The 22,768-nt window shown below is 48.3% G+C and overlaps 1 protein-coding gene and 2 long non-coding RNA genes across 5 annotated transcripts in view; 2 read left to right on the top strand and 1 right to left on the bottom strand.

Moving 5' to 3' along the window:
* The window catches only part of SMC4 (structural maintenance of chromosomes 4), a 30,065-nt gene extending 11,884 nt beyond the window's left edge, over positions 1-18,181 (top strand). For 2 of the 3 annotated variants that reach the window (XM_071438163.1, XM_071438164.1), the window contains exons 6-23: positions 5,037-5,201; positions 6,928-7,055; positions 7,272-7,412; positions 8,151-8,301; positions 9,258-9,422; positions 10,132-10,365; positions 10,939-11,124; positions 11,576-11,737; positions 11,874-12,099; positions 12,197-12,276; positions 12,873-13,025; positions 13,120-13,246; positions 13,871-14,060; positions 14,568-14,712; positions 15,305-15,478; positions 15,926-16,108; positions 16,619-16,851; positions 17,194-17,839. In XM_071438163.1, the coding sequence (XP_071294264.1) occupies positions 5,037-5,201; positions 6,928-7,055; positions 7,272-7,412; positions 8,151-8,301; positions 9,258-9,422; positions 10,132-10,365; positions 10,939-11,124; positions 11,576-11,737; positions 11,874-12,099; positions 12,197-12,276; positions 12,873-13,025; positions 13,120-13,246; positions 13,871-14,060; positions 14,568-14,712; positions 15,305-15,478; positions 15,926-16,108; positions 16,619-16,851; positions 17,194-17,620 (3,270 nt within the window). In that variant the 3' untranslated portion in view covers positions 17,621-17,839. Of the gene's footprint in view, positions 1-5,036; positions 5,202-6,927; positions 7,056-7,271; positions 7,413-8,150; positions 8,302-9,257; positions 9,423-10,131; positions 10,366-10,938; positions 11,125-11,575; positions 11,738-11,873; positions 12,100-12,196; positions 12,277-12,872; positions 13,026-13,119; positions 13,247-13,870; positions 14,061-14,567; positions 14,713-15,304; positions 15,479-15,925; positions 16,109-16,618; positions 16,852-17,193; positions 17,840-17,871 lie in introns of those variants that run through there. The other variant, XM_071438165.1, reaches the window with a different exon arrangement.
* Positions 16,412-19,110, bottom strand: LOC139595154 (uncharacterized). Its single transcript, XR_011680875.1, has 2 exons — positions 18,985-19,110; positions 16,412-17,233 (listed from the first exon to the last, which is right to left on the bottom strand). It is a non-coding gene; the product is annotated as an uncharacterized lncRNA (long non-coding RNA).
* An 8-nt stretch (positions 19,111-19,118) lies between these two features.
* Positions 19,119-22,307, top strand: LOC139595153 (uncharacterized). The gene is made up of 2 exons (XR_011680874.1): positions 19,119-20,054; positions 21,974-22,307. It is a non-coding gene; the product is annotated as an uncharacterized lncRNA (long non-coding RNA).
* The last annotated feature ends 461 nt before the right edge of the window (positions 22,308-22,768 follow it).

Here is a 22,768-nt window from a genome sequence, read left to right as displayed (position 1 = left end):
TCCATGGTAAAAAGTTCAGAAAATGATAGAAATTGGGGTGTAATTTGAATTAAATGGGGTTTTTTTACATGTGGACAAACAAATAGCAGATTTTAGCTCTGGCTGCTCTAATCCTGCACAAAAGTGCAAATCAAGGTGGTTTTTACACTGCTTGCATTAAATTTTAATCACTCATGTATTTATAGCACTATTTCATCCCAGATATCCCTTAATCTTGTGCTGCTTGATAAATTCAATTATGTGCCAATCACTGCATTCAGATATTAATTCCACTTCATTTATGTCATACCACAAAATTGCAAAAGAATTGATGGAATACTTGCTTTAGAAAGCAAAGGGTACATATTGAGAAGTTGCAATACCAAGGTATGATTATTGTCAAATATTAATTTCCAGGACAGTTGGAATTCTGCTGGAACAGCTGTTTTGGTTGGATTACAGTAAAGTTTGCTGAGACTCCAAGATTTTGGTCTCAATAAGAAAACTTCCATTTATGGGGGTTCAAAAAGCCTTGAAAGCTTTGCTCTTATAAAAATATGCTACTACAGTGAAATTACTAAAATATTCTTCTGAATTTCAAAAAATGGTCTTCAAAATCCTAAATATTCCTAAAAATACCAAATCTCATAGTCACAGTTGTGTCACATTAAATTTTCTGGCAGTTTAATGGGATTTTGAGATCAATTTCTGTTCTTTTGAGATCAATTTATGTTCTTTTGAAATCAATTTATGTTCTTTTGAGATCAATTTATGTTCTTTTGAAATCAATTTATGTTATTTTGAGATCAATTTATGTTCTTTTGAAATCAATTTATGTTATTTTGAGATCAATTTATGTTCTTTTGAGATCAATTCCTGTTCTTTTGAAATCAATGTATGTATTTTGCCCCGTGCCCAGCCAGGGAGGGTTTTCCTGCTCCATGGTGTTGCATTTTCCAGGAATTACTTTCTCTAAAGCCATTTCTTCTGAGCACAGCTGGGATTTTCACTTCAGTCAGATGGCACATTTCTCCAGCTCTGATCAGTGGTGGAGAGTTCCCTTAAAAAACCACAAAAACAACCCAAACCTCAAGCAGCACAAGAGCACCACAGAATTCCCCTCAGAAACCACCCCAAGTGCCCTGAGCTCCAGGGTGCATTCCCAGCTTCTGAATTCCAGGCTGTCCCAGGACTCTCAGCTGCTCAAAGCTGTTCAAAGCCAGCAGAAACTGGGACTGCAGAATGCTGGGAAGGGTCCTGGTTTTACCCCCTTGGTGCCAGAATTGTCTGTGGGACACTGACACAGCTCTGGGCATGCTGCAGTGACAGTCTGGGCACAAGCCAGGCCTTCCCAAAGCTTTATCCCAAATACTCGGGGATGGGGAGAGCAAACATTCCTCAAGAACAACCAACACCTTCCTAGGCTGTGCAGGGACAGCTCATCCTGCCTGGGAGGGGCTGGATGGGATCTTGGGGAGCAATTCCTGCCTGGGATGGGATCCTGGGGAGCAATTCCTGCCTGGGAGGGGCTGGGATGGGATCTTGGGGAGCAATTCCTGCCTGGGGCAGGGCTGGGATGGGATCTTGGGGAGCAATTCCTGCCTGGGGCAGGGCTGGGATGGGATCCTAGGGAGCAATTCCTGCCTGGGAGGGGCTGGATGGGATCTTGGGGAGCAATTCCTGCCTGGCAGGGCTGGATGGGATCTTGGGGAGCAATTCCTGCCTGGGATGGGATCCTGGGGAGCAATTCCTGCCTGGGAGGGGCTGGGATGGGATCTTGGGGAGCAATTCCTGCTGGGATGGGACTCCCAGTGGCTGCCCCTGGAGTGTCCAAGGCACCTTGGGTAGTGATAATGCTCCTTAAGGCCCCTTCCACCCCAAAAAAGTGGGGTTTGCTGTGCATGAAGAGTTCTCAGCCTGCTGTCAGTAATTTTTCAATGCCAGGGCCTTTTTGCCATCCCTGTCTCCTCCACAGCAGAATTTTGGGATGGGATGTGGTGGCTGGATCCCAAAGCTGCCTCATTCCCCTTGAGCACTGTCCCAGTGCCCCACAGGCCCAGTCCCACCTCTGGGGCTGGGATCCCTGCTGGGGTCAGCACTTTGTGCCACAGCTTTGGGGAACAGGAGCCAGTCCCACAGGGAATGTTCTGGAACACAGCACATGGCAGTTACCTCTGTAGGATCTTGTTTCTAGAGCACAATTGCAGGAAAAGCCCCATGAGTAGGTGAAACCTTCCCTTTACCAGGCAGTTAGAAAACCCTGTTAAAAACTCCACTCCATGTGTGCCAGAAGAGCTCAGGTCAGAGCTGTGCTAGAGGCTCAGCTGTGTTCCTGCTTTTAGACAATACAGGGGTTGTGGGCAAATTCAGAATTTGAAACCAGTGCTGGAACGTGCTGCTGATGTTGCCAGTCCTGAAACTTCTTTTAAACTTTTCCTCTTTACTTAGATACAATAGAAAATTAAATTCTTAAATTGAGGAAGTATCTTAAACATCACAGCTGTAAATTATTTAGCTGTGCAAAGAAACACAGGTTGCAAATTGCAGGAATTTATTCCTCATGCTTTTCACCAGAGCAGCCAGTTCCAGCTGAGCAGGGCTCTTCCCTTATTTTACAGCCTGCTCTGTCCTGCTTTGCCCAGGGCTCAGCTGATGCCTCGGGGATGTTTCCCCAGAGGAGCTGCTGCTGTAGGATTCCCATGGGTGCTCCTGGCAATTCTGTGCAGCTGAACTGCTGGGATGTGTGTGCCTGCTGCAGAGCTGGGGCTGGCCCCGTGGATCCACGGGGATGGGGAGGGCTCCACATGCTGCAGAAGCTGGGATTGTGTTTGTAATTCCATGCAGAGCTCTTGCACTGAGTGTAGAACCTTCCCACAGGGCTTGGTGGGTATGGAAATGTGGAACCCTGGCATGGTTTGGGTGGGAAGGGACCTTAAAGCCCATCCATCCCACCCCTGCCGTGGCAGGGACACCTCCCACTGTCCCAGGGGCTCCAGCCCCAGTGTCCAGCCTGGCCCTGGGCACTGCCAGGGATCCAGGGCAGCCCCAGCTGTGCCAGGGCCTGCCCACCCTGCCAGGACCAATTCCCCATCTCCCACCATCCCTGCCCTCTGGCAGTGGGAGCCATTCCCTGTGTGCCCCTCCCTCCCTTGGGAACAGCCTCTCCATCTTCCTGCAGCTCCCTCAGGCACTGCAGGGTCTCAGTTCAGGCACCCTGGAGCTTCTCCAGCCCAGACCCAAGGCTGGAGTGTCCCAGGAATTTCCTGCCCCATGTTCAGGTTTGCTTGGTCCCCGTTGGCATCGCCCATGGCTGGCTCTTGACATCCATTTTGGTTGTGTGAGCAGAGCCTCATTTCCTGCCTGTTGTACCCATGCTCCCTGCCCTGGCTCCCTGAGCCACAGCAGAGCAGCTGAGGCAGCAGTGGCAGAATCCAGGGGTTCTGCTGGAGCCTGGCACAGCTGCAGGGGCCGGTGCTGGGGAGCTCTGAGCCCCTGCCCTCCCTGCTCCTCAGTGCCTGCCTGCCCCTCCTTGCTTTCACTTTCACAACCAGGGCAGCTCTGCAGTCACCGAGAGCAAGGAGCTCTGGGGCTTTTAAATTCACTGGTCAAATAAGGGATCAAGCAATGAGCACTGGTAAGCAGTTAGGAAACACAAAAATGGAGTTTTAGCAGCTGTAAAATCTGTTTGCTCTGTTAATCATTGGCAAGAAGAGCAGGTACAACCTTTTCACTCTCCTTTATCAATTCAAGGAAACTTTGAATTTCTTTTCCAGAAGAACATATTTTAATTTTTTCTATTTGTTTCTTAAATCTGGGCTGAACTAAACAGATTTCTTTATATATTAACTGAATAGTATATATATTAAATAATACTTCATACTCTTATTATTTAATTAATAATTTCTAAATACACTTATTTTTGCCTTCAGTAAGAAAATAATTCAAGAACTCACATAGAGAAACCCCACAACTGCACCATCATCTTTCTTAGAGGTGGTTAATTGTATTTAGCCAAAGAATAGAAATTTGATTAATTCCTTGCTTGTCCATAATTGCCATTTTCCCCTGTTAAATCCAAGGTGGGTTTGTGCTTTCCAGCACTGAACACCAGGCTGTGAACCCAGTGTAGAAACCTCTCAGTGCTGACCAGCTTGACTGAGTTCCATCTTGCTGGGATTGTTTCCTGGTGGATGTGAACAGAGGAAATGCTGCAATGCCAGGAGCAGAAAGGCTGCTGACAGTCAGAGGCACTGGGAGCCTGCACAGACCCTCCCCAAGGCAGTTCTGGGGACAGAATCCACACCTTGGTGGCAAGGGAGCAAAACTGGGCTTTACACAATCCAGCAGCAGCTATCCACAAATTGAGTGTTCTGCTTTTTGAGATGTGCCACAAATAAAAACGAGAGTTGGGTTTGCAGTAACACAAACTGTCCTTGTCATTGGTCTGTTTAATCCTTTCTAAATCTTCTTTCTGAAAATTGAAATTATTTTTAATACCACCTTAACATGATACATAAAGGGAAATGACACAAAGGAACCTCATCCCAAAGAATCCTTTTCTTTCTCCACCAAGGAAGCCTCAATTTAATTAATTCCAATTCCAATTGATCCAGCAGTCAGGATTTTATGGACTTTCTGTTTCTAAAGAGACCCTTCAGGGACTTCAATCCTGATTGAACTCTCTTGCCAAGGACCTGCTTTATTCTCTTCTTCTCTTTCTAGGTTGTGGAAACACATTTTGAATCTTTAGAGAATGAAGCAACGATCAGACCTGAAAGGTGGCTCCACTTCACCTTGGAGAGAAAATTTCTCTTTATTCTGATCTTTGTTTTCCCAAATAAATGTGAAGATTGGACTTGATCTGGAGACCTTTTCCAACCTTAATGATTTTGTGATATTCCAGTTTGAATAATTTTAATCGCTGCTTTATTTTATTCTTTTCTTGTAACATCTCATACTCATTCCATAGATTTTTTTTTTCAGAATACTTTCCCTATCCCAAAAAAACCCAAAAAAACCAAACTAAGAAAAGACCCACCAAACTTTTGTTTCCCAAGGGGGAGGTGGAGCAGATTGCCATGATGAAGCCCAAGGGGCAGACGGAGCACGACGAGGGGATGCTGGAGTACCTGGAGGATCTGATCGGATCCGCGCGGCTCAAGGAGCCCATCCACACCCTGTGCCGCCGGGTGGAGCTGCTCAACGAGCAGCGCGGCGAGAAGGTGAGAGAGGGAGCGGTGCTGGGGTGGGACATGGACCCTGGGTATGGAACCGGCCCCGGGAGCGGTGCTGGGGTGGGACAGCAACCCTGGGTATGGAACCGGCCCCGGGAGCGGCTGCTGGGGTGGGACAGCAACCCTGGGAGTGGCTGCTGGGTGTGGAACCGCTGGGATAGAACCGACTCCGGGAGCGGCCGCTGGGGTGGGACCGACCCTGGGTATGGAACCGACCCTGGGAGCGGAACCGACCCTGGGAGCGACCGCTGGGCGTGGAACATCAACCCTGGGAGCGGCTGCTGGGGTGGGAGCGGCCGCTGGGGTGGGACCGACCCTTGGAGCGGCTGCTGGGGTAGAACCGACCCTGGGAGTGGCCGCTGGGGTTGGACCAGCCCTGGGCGCGGCTGCTGGGGGTGGAACATCAACCCTGGGAGCGGAACCGACCCCGGGAGCGGCCGCTGGGGTGGGACCGGCCCTGGGAGCTGCAGCACCAGCCCTGGGAGCAGCCACTGAGGGAGCCTGGAGCAAAGGAGACTCAGGGCTGCCCCCATCACTCTCACAGCTCCTGAAAGGTGCCTGTGCTCAGCTGGGGCTGGGCTCTGTCTCCAGCAGCACTGACACAGCCAGAGCACACAGCCTCGAGCTGCACCAAGGTTGGATAGCAGGGAAATGTTTTTACAGAAAGGGAGATAAAGTTCTGGAATGGCTGCCCAGGGAGGTGGTGGAGTCCCCATGCCTGGGGGTGTTTAACAAAGCCTGGATGTGGCACTGGGTGCCAGGGTTCAGTTGAGCTGTTGGGGCTGGGTTGGAGTGGATGGTCTTGAAGGTCTCTTCCAACCCAGTGACTCTGTGAACTGGGACATCCCAAACAAATCACAGCCTTTCTGCACACAGCCCTGTGGGGAACTCAAAATACACAGAATTACTGCTGATGCCTCAGGTTTGAGCTTTTCTGTGTTTCACATTCTGTGCTGCTTCAGTCTGTGGGTCTGAGCTTCATATTATGGGATGGTGAGCTCTGTGCACAGAGCAGGGAGACAAAACAATTCCTGCTCCAGCTGGGCACCAAGGACAAATGATCCAAATCTCAGCCCCAAGAGCACAAACCCCGTGGGCTGGAGAGAGAAAAACAAGCAGGGTGGGACTGCAGGGGCTAAAGCTGGGATGGGACAATGAACTGCAAGGTGCAAATGGAGCAGAACTGATCCAAGGCAGAGACCCCGGGAGCGCTGGTGCATTTTGGGGCCATTTTGGTTCATCTTGGGTGCAGCCCTGGCTGGGCTCTGGTGCTGCCCAAGGTGGATCCATGGAGGAGATGCTTGGAATGAATCCCTGCTTTATTCTGGAACTCTGTTTTAGGGCAGCCTTCTCAAGGCATCACTGCTACCCTTAAAAATCATACTTTTGTAGCCTTTTATTGGTGCATTGAGTGCTAAAAGGACTAAGCTCTAAATAAAATCAGTTTGTTTTCCTTGATGTGTCCATGGCAAATCCTGTAGCAGACTTGTTTTAAAAACAAACATCCATCACCTGGAGGTGTAGGAATTAAATTAAAACTGGCCAGTCAGAAGGCTGAGATAAAGGAAATCACCATAAAATTGCCTTGCAGAGGTAATTCCTGATACCATTTTTCCAGAGGATTCATGTCCTACAAAGGGTTGGGAATTTTCTCCTCATGGTTTCCTCCTGTAGTGCTGGCCCTGCCTCATCTCTGCCCCTCTGTTTTTTCCAGTTAAATCGAGTTAAACTGGTGGAGAAAGAAAAAGATGCCTTGGAAGAGGACAAGAATAAAGCCATTGAGTTCCTCTGCTTGGAAAATCAAATATTTAAGGAAAAGAATCAGATGTGTCAATATTACATGTAAGTAATTCTCAGGGTTTGGGTTGGCTTTTATGTGGTGGGGCTGCTGTTAAACTTTGCTTCAGTATCTCTAATTAGAAATATTTTCCATTTCTAACTCCAAATTATTGTTAATTTTTGATATTTTATGTAATTCTGTTGTTACACTGAGAATCAGAACTAGAGATTCATTGTGGAAATGGAGAAAAGTGAGGATTTATTGTTTAATTTTCCTAGCCATGACCTAAAGAAACGAATCAATGACCTGGAAATGCAGAAGGAGAAAATTAATGAAGAAACCAAAAGTATTAATGAGAAAAGCAGTAAACTTGCAGAGGAAACGAAAACCAAGAACAAAGCTTTGAAAGAACTTGAAAAGTGAGTACTTTAGGGATGTGCAGGACTGTGTTTTATGTGTTTCTCACCAAAAAATTAAATTATCTGATGACCAGAGTCACTTCTGGTACATCTAAATACACAAAGAAGCATTTAAATTAAATGCACAAAAATTAATTAAATGCACAACACTAAATTAAATGCACAAAACTAAATTAAAGCAAATTCACATAGGTTTGATTTGGTTCTGGGTAAGGTACACAATTACAATAAGGAAATGTCTGATCTTTTTAATAGATTTAAAATGTTTCTTTATATTGGCTGTACAAAAAAAGAATTAGTAAATGCTTTTTATATTTACAACCCTAATGCTTAGGGACACGAATTTGGGAATTTTTCCCTGGTTTCCTCATGAATCATTTATGCATAAATTGTGTTTCTTGAAATTGCTTTGCCTGAGTGCTGATTCCTAATCCAGCTGCAATATTGACCTGCTCATCCTCAGGAATACTGGGGAGAGATGAGAATTATTAATTCTGTCAATTGAAAAATGAAAATTTCTGAAAAGATGTTGAATATTGCTTGGGTAGTTGATCTTTTTCTGATGGAACATCGTTTTCCCAGGGAAAATACTGGGAATATAGGGAATATTGGATGTTGTTAATCACAAAAGCTGAATAATATCAGCTTAAATTCTCCATGTTGACTTATTAAAGCAACCTTAGTAAGACTTACTTTTATACTATATGAAATCATTATTTTTTTCTTTTTTTCCTCCAGGAAATGCAATAAAATTACAAAGTTCATAGAGGAAAATAAAGAAAAATTCACCCAGTTGGATTTGCAGGATGTGAAAGTGAGGGAGAAACTCAAACACGCCAAGAGCAAGGCTAAAAAACTGGAGAAGCAGCTTCAAAAGGACAAGGAAAAGGTAGGGGCTTGGATCAGCTGGATTGGCTTGGAAAAGTGCAATAAATTGTGGAGAAAATGGGAAGGGCACAAAGAAGGTGGAAAATGGGGTTGGAATTGCTTTAATTAGATTTTTTTTTAATTGTTTTAATTAGATATTTTAAACCATTAAATCAGCCCAGGGTTTTGTTTGCTCATCACCCACTGCAGCGATGACTCCATGAGTGGAGTTAGTTCATGGAGCTGTGCCACCCCCTTGTCACTGGCAGCTCTGGGGCTGCCTTTGGATGCAGGAGGGAGTCAGGAATTGCTGCCCAGGGGCAGGCAGAGTGTCTGTCTGTCTGTCTGTCTGTCTGTCCCTGCCCACACACGGGTACGGTGCTTCTGGGGCGCCCGCGCTTCAAAGGACGAGTCTGGACTCTTCAGTTTCTCGCTCTTCAGGTTGTTTATTATTTCTTACCTACAGAATTTCCTGTCTGCCCAGCAGAGATCTGACCTGCAAGGCAGCCAAGGGCACTCTGACCACCCACAGGGTGGTTGTGTCTTTTTATACTAAAAACTACGTATATCATATTTACCTTTATTTTCCAATACCTTTCACCCATGTTAGCAAGTGCACCTTCACCATGGACCCATCCCCAAGTGCCAACATCCCCACAGAAAATGGATGACAAGAAGAAGAAAGAAGACGGACAAGACACGCCCTGATCCCTCCATCTTGTCTCCACAACCCCCCTGTACCAAAACCCTAAAATCTGTATTTCACCCTGTAATTACATCTTTTTTGCACCCTTCACTCCCACGTGGCTCTCACATCCTCAAACAGGTGTTACCTCCTTAGAAGGATCGAAATCAAGCCACCAGACGCTCCTGGCAACACTCCAGGATTTCTGTAAAATCCTCTGGGTAACTCTGGACATCGGGAGTGATGTGCTGGGTTCCCACAGCAGAGGAGGCTCAGAGCCCTTTCCTGTGCAGGTGGAGGAGCTGCAGAACGTCCCCTCCACGAGCGCCAAGGCCATCGAGGACGCCACGGCCAAGAAGGAGCTGCTGGCAAAGGCCAAGGACAAGGAGGAGGCCAAGCTCAGGCAGGTCCTGGCCAGCCTGCAGGAGGAGACCAAGGGAATCCAGAAGGAAAAAGAGGTTTGGACAGGCAGGAATCACCCACCTGCTGTGACTTCCCCCTTCTGAAGGAAACCAGCAGCAGGCACTTGTAAAATGCCGCTTATTGACAATTCCACTGTTCCTCGTGGTAGTTCAGAGGAGCCTCGGAGGGAAATTCATCTTAAATTAATAATTACAGCTAAAGCCTTGGCTGCTTTTTGAGTGCTCAAACATCACCAAGTAGCTCATTCACAGATTTAATATAAATAATACACTCTGATTGGCTGCCACCAAAACATTTCAGCCAATGGTGTTGCTTAAATAAATGAAGATATTCTGGAATGATCTGTTCCCAGCCTCTCCCACACTGTCTGTGAATTAATGAAAAACTACTTTAACATTTGGTTATTGGTGGTCTTGTTCAGTGCCTGCAGGCTGGAAATTTATCCTGTAAATTTACAGGGCTATTTTCTGTCCTTGAAAAGGTGGATTCTCCATGGATTTGAGCTGTAATTTAGCTCAATGTGTAGGGCTCCTCCCACCTTTTGAGAAAACCATCCAAAGCTTGTATGGAAATGCTCTGTGATAACTCCCTGACATTGTTCATAATTAGGAAAAGCCTCATTAATGAAGCCCCAGCCATTCATGTTGATTAATGAAGAAATGCTGCTTCTCCCAGAGAGCAGAGGTGTTTCCTGTCCCATGTCCTGTTCCTGTGCCCAGCTGAGCTGTCCCTGTGTGCCTGCAGGGCAAGGAGAAGGAGCTGATGGAGTTCAGCAAGGAGGTGACCGAGAGCCGCTCCAGCATGGAGATAGCACAGGCAGAGCTGGAGCTCTACCTGAGCAAGTACAACTCTGCCCTGGCCCAGCTCAGCCAGGCCCAGGAGGCCCTGGACAGCACCTCCAGCACCCTGAAGGAAAGGAAAGCTGCCATCAAAGACATCGCTGGCAAATTACCCCAGGCTGAGCAGCAGCTCAAGGAGGTGAGACTTGACTTTCCCATTTCATTTTGAGTCACACACAAACCAAAGGCTCACTCTTCTCTTTGGCAATAATCATGGGGAAAATAAACCATGACCCATCTCCTGTAAAACATCCCTGAAAAGCTGCTTTCTAATGCTCACTTTGCTGCTGGAGCAAATACTGGATTTCAGACTTAATTTGTGAAGCCAATGTTGACTTAACTTAAATTCTACATATCCTTGCAAAGGAACAGATTTAATTTGACACTGAGATGTGGCTGCACTCCTGAGCCTTCCTCAGGCTGCTGAGGCCCTGGCACAGGTGCCCAGAGCAGCTGGGGCTGCCCCTGGATCCCTGGCAGTGCCCAAGGCCAGGCTGGACACTGGGGCTGGGAGCACCTGGGACAGTGGGAGGTGTCCCTGCCACCCAGGGGTGGCACTGGGGGAGTTTGCATGTCCCTCCCAACCCAAACCATTCTTTGAATTGCATTTCCTGCTCCTCAATCATTCCCCAAAGAACAAAGCCATGCATTATTAAAGGCTCCCTGAATCCAGTCGATTTTGGGAGGCTGAGCCAATGTCTTTGACCCCCAGAAAGAGAATGCTCTGGAGAAGCTGGGAAGGGAGGAATCCGGGGCCAAGGATCTCGTGCGAAACCTGCGCCGAAAAGTGGAGGAAGCCAAAAGTTCTTTGGCACAGAGTCGCAGCCGAGGGAAAGTGCTGGAGGCTCTGCTCCAGCAGAAGAAATGTGGGAACATCCCTGGCCTCTATGGAAGGCTGGTAAGTGCTAGAGGCTGTTACAGTTCTAGTGTTGAACTTGGGAGGAGCTGAGTGGTGCTCCTGGGATGAAGTGGGGATGCCTCACTTCCCTGGCATCAGGAGTTTGGAGAGGGATCCCTGACTTCCCTGGCATTAGGAATTTGGAAAGCAGAGCTGTAAATCCTGTGGACTTGCTGTAAAATCAAACATTTTTCATTGCTTTCCAAGCAGTGTTGGTTTAAAGTTCTGAACATTCAGAACTGAGCTCTTCATTCCTGGTGCACATCAGTGTAATTGTAAAAGTGCTGGGTTTGTATTCTGCCATTTTTTGTCCCAGGAGATTTATCTCTGCTTCAGAAAAATCAGTTTATTCCGATTTTAAGAGTGCATTGATGGATTTCCTGGGACACAACTCAAAGAGCAGCTCAGGTGCCAGCCAATGAGTGTTTGCCCCTCGTCCCTCCATCCTCAGGGAGACCTGGGAGCCATCGATGACAAGTACGACGTGGCCATTTCCTCCTCGTGTGGAGCCCTGGATCACATTGTTGTGGACACCATTGACACTGCCCAGGCCTGTGTGAACTTCCTGAAGGCTGGAGGGATTGGAGTTGCCACCTTTATAGCCCTGGACAAGGTGAGAAAACAAATCATTTTACTCTTGATTGCAGTCTAATCACATTTCTTTTAAAGCCTTAACATGCCATAGCATAACAGGATGACCTCAGCATTTATCCCAAAGGCTGATTCCTTGATTTCCTCTGTGGGTGTAGATGGCTGTGTGGGAAAAGAAAACACAGAAAATCCCAACTCCAGAGAACGTGCCACGGCTCTTTGACCTGGTGAAGGTGGAGGACCCCAAGGTTCGCCTGGCCTTCTACTTCGCTCTCAGGGACACTCTGGTGGCCAAAAACCTGGAGGAAGCCACCAGAATAGCATTCCAAAAGGAGAAAAGGTGGAGGGTGGTGACCCTGCAGGGACAAATCATCGAGGTGTCAGGTACTGCAGCTCCAGCTGGAGCTCCATTGGAAGCACTTTGTGGGTGATGCCGCAGCCCAAGGAGCTCTCTGAGCTCTTTTTCTCCCTTTTTCTGTAGGAACCATGACTGGTGGGGGAGGAAAAGTCATGAAGGGCAGAATGGGCTCCTCAGTCGTGATGGATATCTCAGAAGAAGAGGTGAGTACATCATGGAAATGGAATTCCAGCAGAATTCCTTTGTTTGGACACACATGTGCCTTTCCAAGCACCACGAGCAGGAGCAGTCTGGGATGGAAGAGAATTATTCATGTTCACAAAGCCAAAATTCCCAGTGGCAGCAGAGGTTAGAATGCTTTGAAGTGCATCGGGTAAAAGGGCTGTCACTGGCAGGGGCTGCCAGGGAGGTTTGGAGTCCCATCAGTGCTCTGGGTTGGGGACAAGGTGGTGACCAGGTACAGGCTGGACTCCATGGTCCTGGAGGGCTTTTCCAGCCTCAGGGTTCTGTGTTTGTTCATTATTGAATTCAGTCTCACAGTGCTCCCATTGATAGCTTGGACACCATTTTGGCAGAGCAGGATAGAGTTTGCTTTTCCTTCTGAATTCCATTTAGGTTTCAATCTGGAGCTGCTCCTCGTGTTTCTCACTGGCACAGCCGATGTTCCCAGCACTCAGACTCCCCGAGCTGAAGTTTTTACTGCACTTTCCCCTGTGTTTTAAGAGTTACTGAGCACAGGGATGAGCCAGGCTTGGTTTGTCATGGTGACATCAGTAAATAATGCTCTCACTGTGTGTAGATCAGCAAGATGGAATCCCAGCTGCACAGGGATTCCAAAAGAGCCGCGCAGCGCGAGGAGGAGAAATCGCAGCTTGAGGAAGCCATAAGGAAACTGCAGCAGGAGATCCGGGAGATGAGGAACACCTCCGAGAAATACACAGCGAGCATCCAGGTGAGAGCCCTGAGCAGCCCAGCCCCAGCCAGGCCTGGCTGCTCTCAGGGACTTGCCAAGGACAGATCCCAGCCCGGTGTTGTGTTCTCTGCAGGGATTTTCTGAGCAAGAAATTGATCTCAAAAATCAAATCAAGGAACTCAAAGCCAACGTCGCTGCTGCTGCTCCAGACAAAACCAAACAGAAGGAGTTGGAAAAAGTCCTTGATGGTTATAAAAAAGGTACATTTTGTGGAGGGGGGATTTGAGATAAAAGATGTAGTAATCTCTTGTAGCAATAGAGGAACGAATGGGTTTGGGTTTGTGCTTCAGTTCCCTGTCATGGTTTGGGACCTCGTTTTTCTAAAGTGTTTCTAGAGATCAGAAAGTAAAACCCCTTTTCTTTGTAATTGCTCAAGTTCATGTTTTAGCCAAGCTAAAGTAAACATGAATTTCAGTATTTTGTTTCTTTGCTTAGATTTTTGTGGTTGTATCACACATTCATAGGGAAACTTAGTTTAATTAGGGGTAAGAATTCTTAATAAGGAGGCAATGCTATAAAAGGCAAGTGAAGGTTTTTGCCAGGCTCTAACCAGGCATGAGCCTTTAAAATAAATCCCTGTATTATGTGTGGGAACACATCCCTCTTGTGCAGTGATGCTGTTCAGCAGGGGCAGGAACCTCTCATTCACACCAGCTCCTGGGAAATGCTGGTGGCCAGTTCTTAAAAATTTACCTTTGGAGCATCTTGCCATTAATGAAATGCAAAGAATGAGCTTGGAGTAAGTTGTAATGCAGCACCTCATGTATTGAAGCACTCTGTGTACATCAAGTAATGTCAGGAACTGACTCCCTTGTCTCACCCAGATTATGAGCGTGTGGCTGAGAAGGCCAGGAAGATGGAGGAGGAGGTGAAGCGGCTGCACCAGCTCATCATGGACACCAACAACCAGAAACTGAAGGCTCAGCAGGACAAAATTGATAAGATTGACAAGGAAATGGATGAATGTTCCTCAGCCATCACCAAGGCCCAGGTGGCAGCCAAGACTGCAGACAGGTACAGCACAGGGAGCTCGGGCTGGAGCTGCACTCACTCCAGGCTCTGTGCTGCGTGGGGCTCAGGGAGGGAAGGGCAACTCAGATTCTGTAGTTTCTAATAGTTTAAAAGTCACATTGAATCAGCATTTCTCTAGTATTTGCCTGAATTATTTCTTTAATATTGCCTAAACTGCAATATTCAGGACAACATCCAAAATAGCACTCGATGGATGTGCTGGAGCAGTTCAAATCTGAAGGGGCTGATTTTATCAGGAGCTCTGTCAGGAAATAAAATGGGATCTGTTTTTTATGGGAGCTCCCTGCTCCATAGAGATTCCAAACCCTGCAAGAAGAAACGAAGTCATTTAGTGAGGTCTGGCTGCTGAGGAAGACAACTTTGCTTTCCTTGGGTCCCTCTGGAGTGGGGGAGCTGCTGCCTACAGCAGCACGTGCTCCTTGTTGCCAGTGAGATTGTGCTCCTGGGTTGTTTTCTGTGAGGTGCACAAAGCCCCCTGTCCCTGGGCAGGAACCTGAAGAAATCCGAGGAGGCTCTGCAGCGCACGGAGAAGGAGATGGAAGAAAACGAGAAGGAAATGGAGAAATTGGCAGCAGAGATGACAACGCTGGAGGACAAAGCCACCGAGGTGATGAAGGAGTGCAAGCAGGCTGAGGTGAGTCCTGGGAGCGCTCTGGGCTCCAGGGAATCAGGGATTTCCTCCTGTGTTAAATCCTCCCTGTGTCCCACTGCTGTCCCATTCTCTCTGCACAGCAGCCAGGCTGTGGCAATGCTGTATTTTCATTTTTTATACTCACCTGGAAATTTATCCTGAGACCCAGCTTAGGAAAAAACTTACACCAGGTCTCCCCAAACAAATTGCTGCGTTTAAAGGTTGCTTAAACATAAAACTTTTCCAGTTATGTGGAATTTTAATTTCCCATCTAGATTTCTGTGAGAGAGGGAAAACCAGGATGGCTGAAATGCTTTTAAATAAATCTAAGATTTGATGTCTTTCTCTACTTAGCTAAAAATGAGTGTAGGACCTGTTTGATCCAGATCTGGAATGAAAATACAAACTGCAGCATTTTCTCAGTCATTCCACAATTCAAGGATCAGTTATAAATCTAAGAATATTTATTTGTTTCCATCCACAGCCATGAGTAAATTAAGTGAAAACAGACTTTTCACCCAAAAAAGGAGCAGCATTTTTGTAGGTGATTGTGATTAATGCCCTTTTTGGGGGTATTTGCCATTTTTCTATTCAGGAGGCTTTGCCAGCAGTGCAGGAGGAGCAGAAGAATTTACTCCAGGAGATGAAAATGATTCGGGATGCTGAACATGCCCTTCAAAGTGAAGCTCTGAGCATCAAGCTGAAGATTGAACAAATTGACAGCCACATTTCCACCCACCAGGGAAAGGTTAAATACTGGCAGAAAGAGGTAGGGAATGCTTTTGTTCCAAAACCTTCAATCAGGGAATTGTGGAACGGTTTGGGTTGGGAGGGACCTTAAAGCTCATCCAGATGCACCCTCAGGGACACCTTCCAGTATCCCAGGTTGCTCCAGGTGCTGTCCTGCCCTGGGCACTTCAGTGATCCAGGGGCAGCCACAGCTTCTCTGTGCATCTCAGAGCATGAACTCATTACTACCCCATAGAAAACACAGGACTGGGAGAAAATTCCTCTTCAGATGCTTATTGCTGTGTAGGCAGGAGCGGGATAATAGCATAAAGGGAATTTATTCTCCTTTTCACTTCCTATTTTAAAGAGACTTGTGGGAAGAATGGTGGAGCTTTGGAGATTAGAAACTGCCTTGTACTAACCCGAAGAAACCCCTGTCAGAAGCAGCTGCAGGTGTGTGTTAAACTCGGCCCCGCTGTGTTCGCAGATCTCCAAGCTGTCCCTGCACGCCATCGAGGGCGAGGCCCCCGAGCAGCTGCGGGCGCTGAGCGAGGAGGAGCTGGAGGCGCTGCAGGAGCCGGACGCGCTCAGCAAGAGAATCGCGCTGCTGGAGGCACAGCGCCACCAGCTCCGCCCCAACCTGGGCGCCATCGCCGAGTACCGCAGCAAGGTACGGCCCGGGCACGGCCCTGATCCCGCCCTTCCTCCTGCGGGAAACCTGGAATGTGCTGCTCTGTTGTTAGCAGCTCGTCCTTAGCCAAGGGAAAGGTGTTTCCAGAGCTTCTTTTTGTTTCCCGCACCATCAGTGTCGGGTGACAACGACTTCCTGGGTGATCTTGAAGTCTTTTCCAACCTCAGTAATTCCATGATTCTCCTGGGAATGTTTATTTAACAGAGTCGAGTCTTCCCTGCCAAGACAGACACACAGTACCTGGATTTTTCCCTCCTCACATCAGTAATAGTGAACCATTCAATAGATGAAGTATTTTTTATTTTGACACGGGTTTGGTTTTTTGTTTTCCCTCAGCAGCAGAGATGGGAAAAGAGAGACAGTTTGGGGGCTTTGTTTCAGGGCTGTTAGCCAGGCTGGGGAGAAGGAGTGTTCAAATGGAAGGGAAAGTGTTCAGGTTTAAATTCAGCTGCTCTCAGTGCCCTTGGGTTTGGTTGTTCTCCCCTGCAGGAAGAGCTGTACCTGAAGCACGTGGAGGAACTGGACAACATCACCAGTGAGAGGGACAAATTCAGAGAGGCCTTTGAGCAGCTCAGGAAACAGAGGCTGAATGAATTCATGGCAGGATTTAATGTCATCACCAACAAGCTGAAGGAGAACTACCAGATGCTCACGCTGGGAGGGGATGCTGAGCTGGAGCTCGTGGACAGTCTGGATCCCTTCTCAGAGGGAATCATGTTCAGGTGTTCAAAATACTTTATATGCCATTAGTTTTTAATCATCATAGTCCTTTTTTCAACCTGTTTGTAAAGTAAATGCTCACTGATCATCAGTGAAGCAAGAAGGGCTCAGTGTGGGCAAATAATGACAGAAAGCACAAGTTTTTAGCTCTCAGATTCATTTCTTTCTCCTGGAGAAATCAGGAGCTAAAGCAGTTGGAAAGCTTTGAACTCATTTCCCAGCACTTAATAATTCCCAGGGCACTTCATTCTGCCTAGGGAATGATGCAGGAATGCTCCCAGGATCAGTCCATGAGCTGGGGCAGGAGCAGCATTCCTGACAGCCCCAATCTTGCTCTCTTGCAGTGTCCGGCCCCCCAAGAAAAGCTGGAAGAAAATCTTCAACCTGTCAGGAGGAGAGAAGACCCTGAGCTCGCTGGCCCTGGTGTTTGCCCTGCACCACTACAAACCCACCCCCCTCTACTTCATGGACGAGATCGACGCCGCCCTGGACTTCAAGAACGTCTCCATCGTGGCCTTTTACATCTACGTGAGTGCTCGTGGCCCAGCTCCCTGGCAGTGCCTCCTCCTCCAGAGGGACACAGTGGCCACACAGCCACAGGCAGTTAAAGCTCTGGGCTGCTGCACTTGTACTGCTCCCCCTGGAACACACAGACCTGCCCCAAACCATCAGCTGCTGGCAGAGTACACAACTGTAGCTGGTACTGATGTTTCCATGGATCCAAGGTCCCTTGGATTTACACTTCCATGTCATTCCCATCAGTGTCTTTGATCTATATCTTAATTAGCAGCTATTACTTTTTTCCATGCCTTTCAAACTTCTGCAAACCCCTTACACAGCTCCAGTTCAGGTAATTAAACATTCAGAGTTATTATAAAGTGAGAAAGATTAGGGGCAGCTACTTCACATTAGGGAAGCACTTGGGAGTTCCTGCCTGCAGCTGCAGTTTTAAACGTGGCTTTGTGTGGCACAGAGGGGATTTTGGGAATGCTGGGCACTAACACCAATCCCTTCTGTTCCAGGAGCAAACCAAAAACGCCCAGTTCATCATCATCAGCCTGCGCAACAACATGTTTGAGATTGCAGACAGATTAATTGGGATCTATAAAACCCAGAACACCACCAAAAGCGTGGCCACCAACCCCAAAATCCTGGCTGTGAAAGGACTGGAGGAACTTGGTCTCCCTGCATGCAATGTAGCTGAGAGATAGGAAGGAAGCAACTTCCAGCCCCATGGCTGCTGTTTGTTTTTGTCTGATCTCATTTTGTATCATAGACTTGGTTTTATAAATTCTAAATAAATATTTTAAAATTTGATCTTGTTCATATAAACCCAGCATCGATAAATTGCAGTTCTTGAATGTCATGTAAAAATTGAGGAAAGGGAGATGTAAATTGATGAAAAGAGAGAATGCATCAGGTTGGGCAGGGGCAGCACCAAAGACACAGCAATTTAAGGAATCAGTGTAATTTACTCTAATGCAAAACTGCCAAGAGTTATGGGAGAAGCTCAGAAATGCACCTGAACTTGGGCAGAGAATTGCAGCAGGGGAAGCTCAGCAGTGTCCCTGATCTCTGGCAGGGAATTCCAGGAGGATGTTAACTGTGAATTCCCAGCTGTGGATCAAGGCAAAGCTCACCTCTCCTCACCTGAAGTGGATCAGGACTTGAGTACAGAGGAAATCCATACAATACAGAAAAGGAAGGGTACAGAAACAGAACAAGTGCAGAGCTTGAACAATCTATCTTTTAAGTAAAAATTGAAAAGCATGCTGGATTGCTGTGTGAGGTTTTCAATCTAGCTGAAGTGGTCAGGAAGGATTGTCCTGCACAGCTTTAGGGGTGGGCCAGAGGAGTGGCACAGCTCCTGCACTCTGGCCTGCAGGGGGGTGCAGGAATCCTGACAAATGCACAGCAGGAACTGCAGGGATGTGCCCGAGCAGCTGGGATGGTGCCAGCTGAGAGCTGCTCGTGCCACAAGGACACAAATGAAATCAGGATCAGCAGAGGAGCCTGTGGCTCAGCAGCCCAGAGTGCAGATGCTGCTGTTTGAATTTGTGAGCCAGGTGCAGCCTTGGGCTGAGGCTCCTGTGCACCTGCCTGATCTCAGCTGCAGACCCCGTCTCCTGCAGCACCTTCTGCATCCCAGCATGGATCTGCACAGGTTCAGGTGCAGCCACAGCTGAGCTCCTTCATCTTCTCCAGGAAAAGCAGCAGGGACTCCTCCTCCTGAAAGCTGAGTGCAGCTCCTTGAGCTCTCGCTCTCTTCCAGCTTCAGTTTTTCCACCTCCTCCACGAGGGGATCGTATTTCTCTGAAATGCGGCTGTTGAGTTCTTTCTTGTGCTCCAGGGTACCACCAAGTTCCTTAAAATGCTGCAGCACAAGGTAAAAGGTGGAAAGTGGCAGCAGCACGGAGGAAATGTTCATTGACTGATCCATTTCCACCTGCAGGCTGGATTGAACAGACGGGAAACAGACTGGGAACACAACAGGAAGGACACAGAAGACACCGCAGAGTTCAGCAGAGAACAAACAAGTTTTCCAGGGAAAAAAAGCAGCAGGAAGCTGGGAAATGCTGGCTTTATCTGCCACAGCAGCCATCAGTGTGTAAGTGGATAAATAACTGCTGATAGCACAATCCCACCCCATTCTCCTGTGAGGAATTCAAAAGGTGAATGTGGCATTGGAAAGTGGCTGTGACAGCCCATTCCAAGGGCAAAGCCCCCTGCGAGTCACGGGGAAAGGGATCCAGACTCGAACCCTGCGAGTCACAGCGACAGCAAGGAGCTGAAATAGGAGAAAAGCGGCCCCGACCCCGCGGTGTCCCGGGAGGGCGGCGCTCACCGGGCCGGGACCCTCAGCACCAGCCTGGGCCCTCCCGGGAGCTCCGCCAGGCGATGGAGCCGCTCCGTGCCCCTCCTCTCCACGATAGAGCCGCTCCGGGCTCCTCTGCTCGGCGATGGAGCTGCTCCGTGCCCCTCCTCTCCACGATAGAGCGACTCCGGGCTCCTCTGCTCGGCGATGGAGCCGCTCCGGGCTCCTCTGCTCGGGGATGGAGCCGCTCCCGGGGAGCTCCGTTGGGCGATGGAGCCGCTCCGGGCTCCTCTGCTCGGCGATGGAGCCGCTCCGTGCCCCTCCTCTCCACGATAGAGCCACTCCGGGCTCCTCTGCTCGGCGATGGAGCCGCTCTCGCTGCCTCGCTCGGTAACGGCCGCGGCCTTCAAACGGCAATGGCGGGAGCGGGGGCGGGAACGGGCGGAGCTGAGGGAGGGGAGGGAGGGAGAGCAGCGACGGAGCTGAGGGAAGGGACGGAGGGAGGGCACGGCCTGACCCGCAGGGTCCCTCCCTCGGCCCGCAGGAGCGCGGCTTGTGGCGCTGCCATGGCGCAGCTCAGCGGGGAGGGTCCCGCGGGCCAGCGGCAGGAATCGCTGCGGGGCTGAGGGGATGGAAGAGCGGAGCCGACCCCGCTCCGGGGCAGGAGGGACACGGAGGGGATGGAAGAGCGGAGCTGACCCCGCTCCGGGGCTCAGGGGATGGAAGAGCGGAGCCGACCCCGCTCCGGGGCAGGAGGGGATGGAACAGCGGAGCCGACCCCGCTCCGGGGCAGGAGGGACACGGAGGGGGTGGAGCAGCGGAGCCGACCCCGCTCCGGGGCAGGAGGGACACGGAGGGGGTGGAGCAGCGGAGCTGACCCCGCTCCGGGGCAGGAGGGACGCGGAGCCGGAGCCGCGCGTTCATCCCCGCTCCGTGTCCGGCACCTCAACCTCTTCCCTCTCCACAACCCGCGGAGAAATTCACCCTGAAGGTGGAAAACGGAACCGCGACTTGCGCCAGCTGCTGAGCACGGAAATTGAAATTGTTTGGTCTTTCCTTTGAAGCTCATTCATCTGCCTTGGCTGCCGAAGACACCTGAGGGGGTTTTAGGACACAGGGCAGGGCTGGGTGGGATTTTGGGAAGGAATTCTGCCCTGGGAGGGTGGGCAGGCCCAGAGAAGCACCCAGTGAAGGCTTTTCTCATATTCCACATTATTCTCTATTCATTTACAGTTCACTGAAGTTACTCTCAGCTGTTACAAAGTACATTTGAAAGAGAAATAAAACTCACTTAATGTTGTGATGTAAATAATAATGCACCATCATTCCAAACTTACTTAATCATGTCTTAAAACTACTGTGTAGAGAATATTGTACAAATATCTGGGAAACAGCAAGATTTATGTCTCAAATAATAAAAACCCTCAAGCTCTAATCACAAATTACCCAACACATCAGGAAAACCTTAAGGGGAAAACTACAGGAGCAGAAAATAAGGGAGCTTTTGACAATAATTCACAATAGCAAGGGTTAGAGCATCTGTTGGTTTTCATCTCTTGGATGTACCTAAATTCAGGATTCAAGAAGCAGCAGCAGCATTTCAAGTGCAAACTGCCCCTCCAGGAATTCAATCAGAGCTCAAACCCATGGTCTGTACTGCTGAGAGGAGCTCTGACCCTCACCCACCTTTCCAGCAAATTACAAAACTCCTGCAACACATTTACCAATAATTGGCATGTAAAGTTTCCCAAAATTGGGCCTTTTCTAGTAAGAGCAGCTTTTAGTGCTTTATAGAAATTTAAAATTGAAAGTATTGACATTTTAATGACAACTTAAGGAAAAGTCTTCCTCAGCTCTGAGGCACACTAAAGCAGCAGGGTAAATACAGGATTTACAATGGATTCACTGGCAAAAATGGGAATTATTGGATGAAAATGAAGGTTCCAGCCACTTTCCGTGGACAATGCAGCACCATGGATTTCCCAGGGCTTTCTGTGCCCCCCGTTTCACTGGAGCAGTAGCTACAATTCCCCCCGAGGAGTTTGTAAACTTGACACGTTTGCAGCTACTAAGTTTCCTCTGCCAATATTTGATCCAGATGCAGAATTCCTCTAATTGCTTCCAGCCCCAGGAGCAGCTCCCCTGCCAGAGCTTGGTGACACGCAGAGCTGAGGAAACATTTATGGCTAAAAGTGGCAAAAAGTCTGACTTTGAATCTGCAGCCATCCTCAAGTTGTGGAGTGACTCTGCCAGGGTTTCACTCGCCTTGAAATCCTTTTAATTTGTCATTATCTGATTGTTCTGGGCAGAAATGAGGATTTTGACCAGCCTGTCCCACTCCCAAAGCAGAAAATTCCCAACTTACTGGAAGGAAGATGGGATGAGCTCTGTCCAGGGAATGCTGAAAAGAACCAGGGATAATTCCACTTCCAGCAGAGGAAGGAGCAGCTTCTCTCAGGAAACCCCTTTCCTCCTCTCTTATTCTTCTTATAAGCTTATTCTTCTTCTCAGATCCTAAAATTCCAGGGTAGCCAATTGATTTTTGTTTCCTTAAAATAAAAATTCCTTATTTTCCTTTATTCATATTTCCTATTTTCCTATTATTCCTTTATTTCCTTAGAATAAAAAATCCTACCTGGCACAGCTGATTTGTGGATTCATTTTTGTCCTTTTAATATTGTAAATCTTTTTCTATTTGCTATCCTAAACTTGAATGAAAAGATGATTTTCTATTCCAAAATTCAGGATATTTCTTATATATAGAACATATAAATGTGGATACAACACCCAAACTCAGTGATCAGAGGCAATTCCCAAATTAGTTCTTGTTTGTGTCCCGAGATTGCCCAACAAATCCCCCTTTCCCCCACAATGGAATCAGCGGCATCGCCTCAAAATGCAAATTTGGGGAAAAAGGCAGCGCCCAGAGCGGCTCCCGGAGCTCCGCTGGTGCCACCCTGTGGATATTCGGGAATATTTCACATTCCCCTATTGTGGGGCAATAACGGTGACAGGAGCTGCTGTGAAGCAGGGGAAGAGAATTTCCTCGTTAAAAACTCACCCAGAAGCCCCAAATCCACCAAAAAAGGGAAAAAGCTGGAGCA

The sequence above is a fragment of the Agelaius tricolor genome, unplaced genomic scaffold (genome assembly GCF_023055355.1).
Source record: "Agelaius tricolor isolate 1412-34295 unplaced genomic scaffold, bAgeTri1.0.p SCAF_12, whole genome shotgun sequence".
Classification (NCBI taxonomy): domain Eukaryota; kingdom Metazoa; phylum Chordata; class Aves; order Passeriformes; family Icteridae; genus Agelaius; species Agelaius tricolor.
Note: the sequence above shows the minus strand (reverse complement) of the source record. Positions and strands in the feature narration are given on the sequence as shown.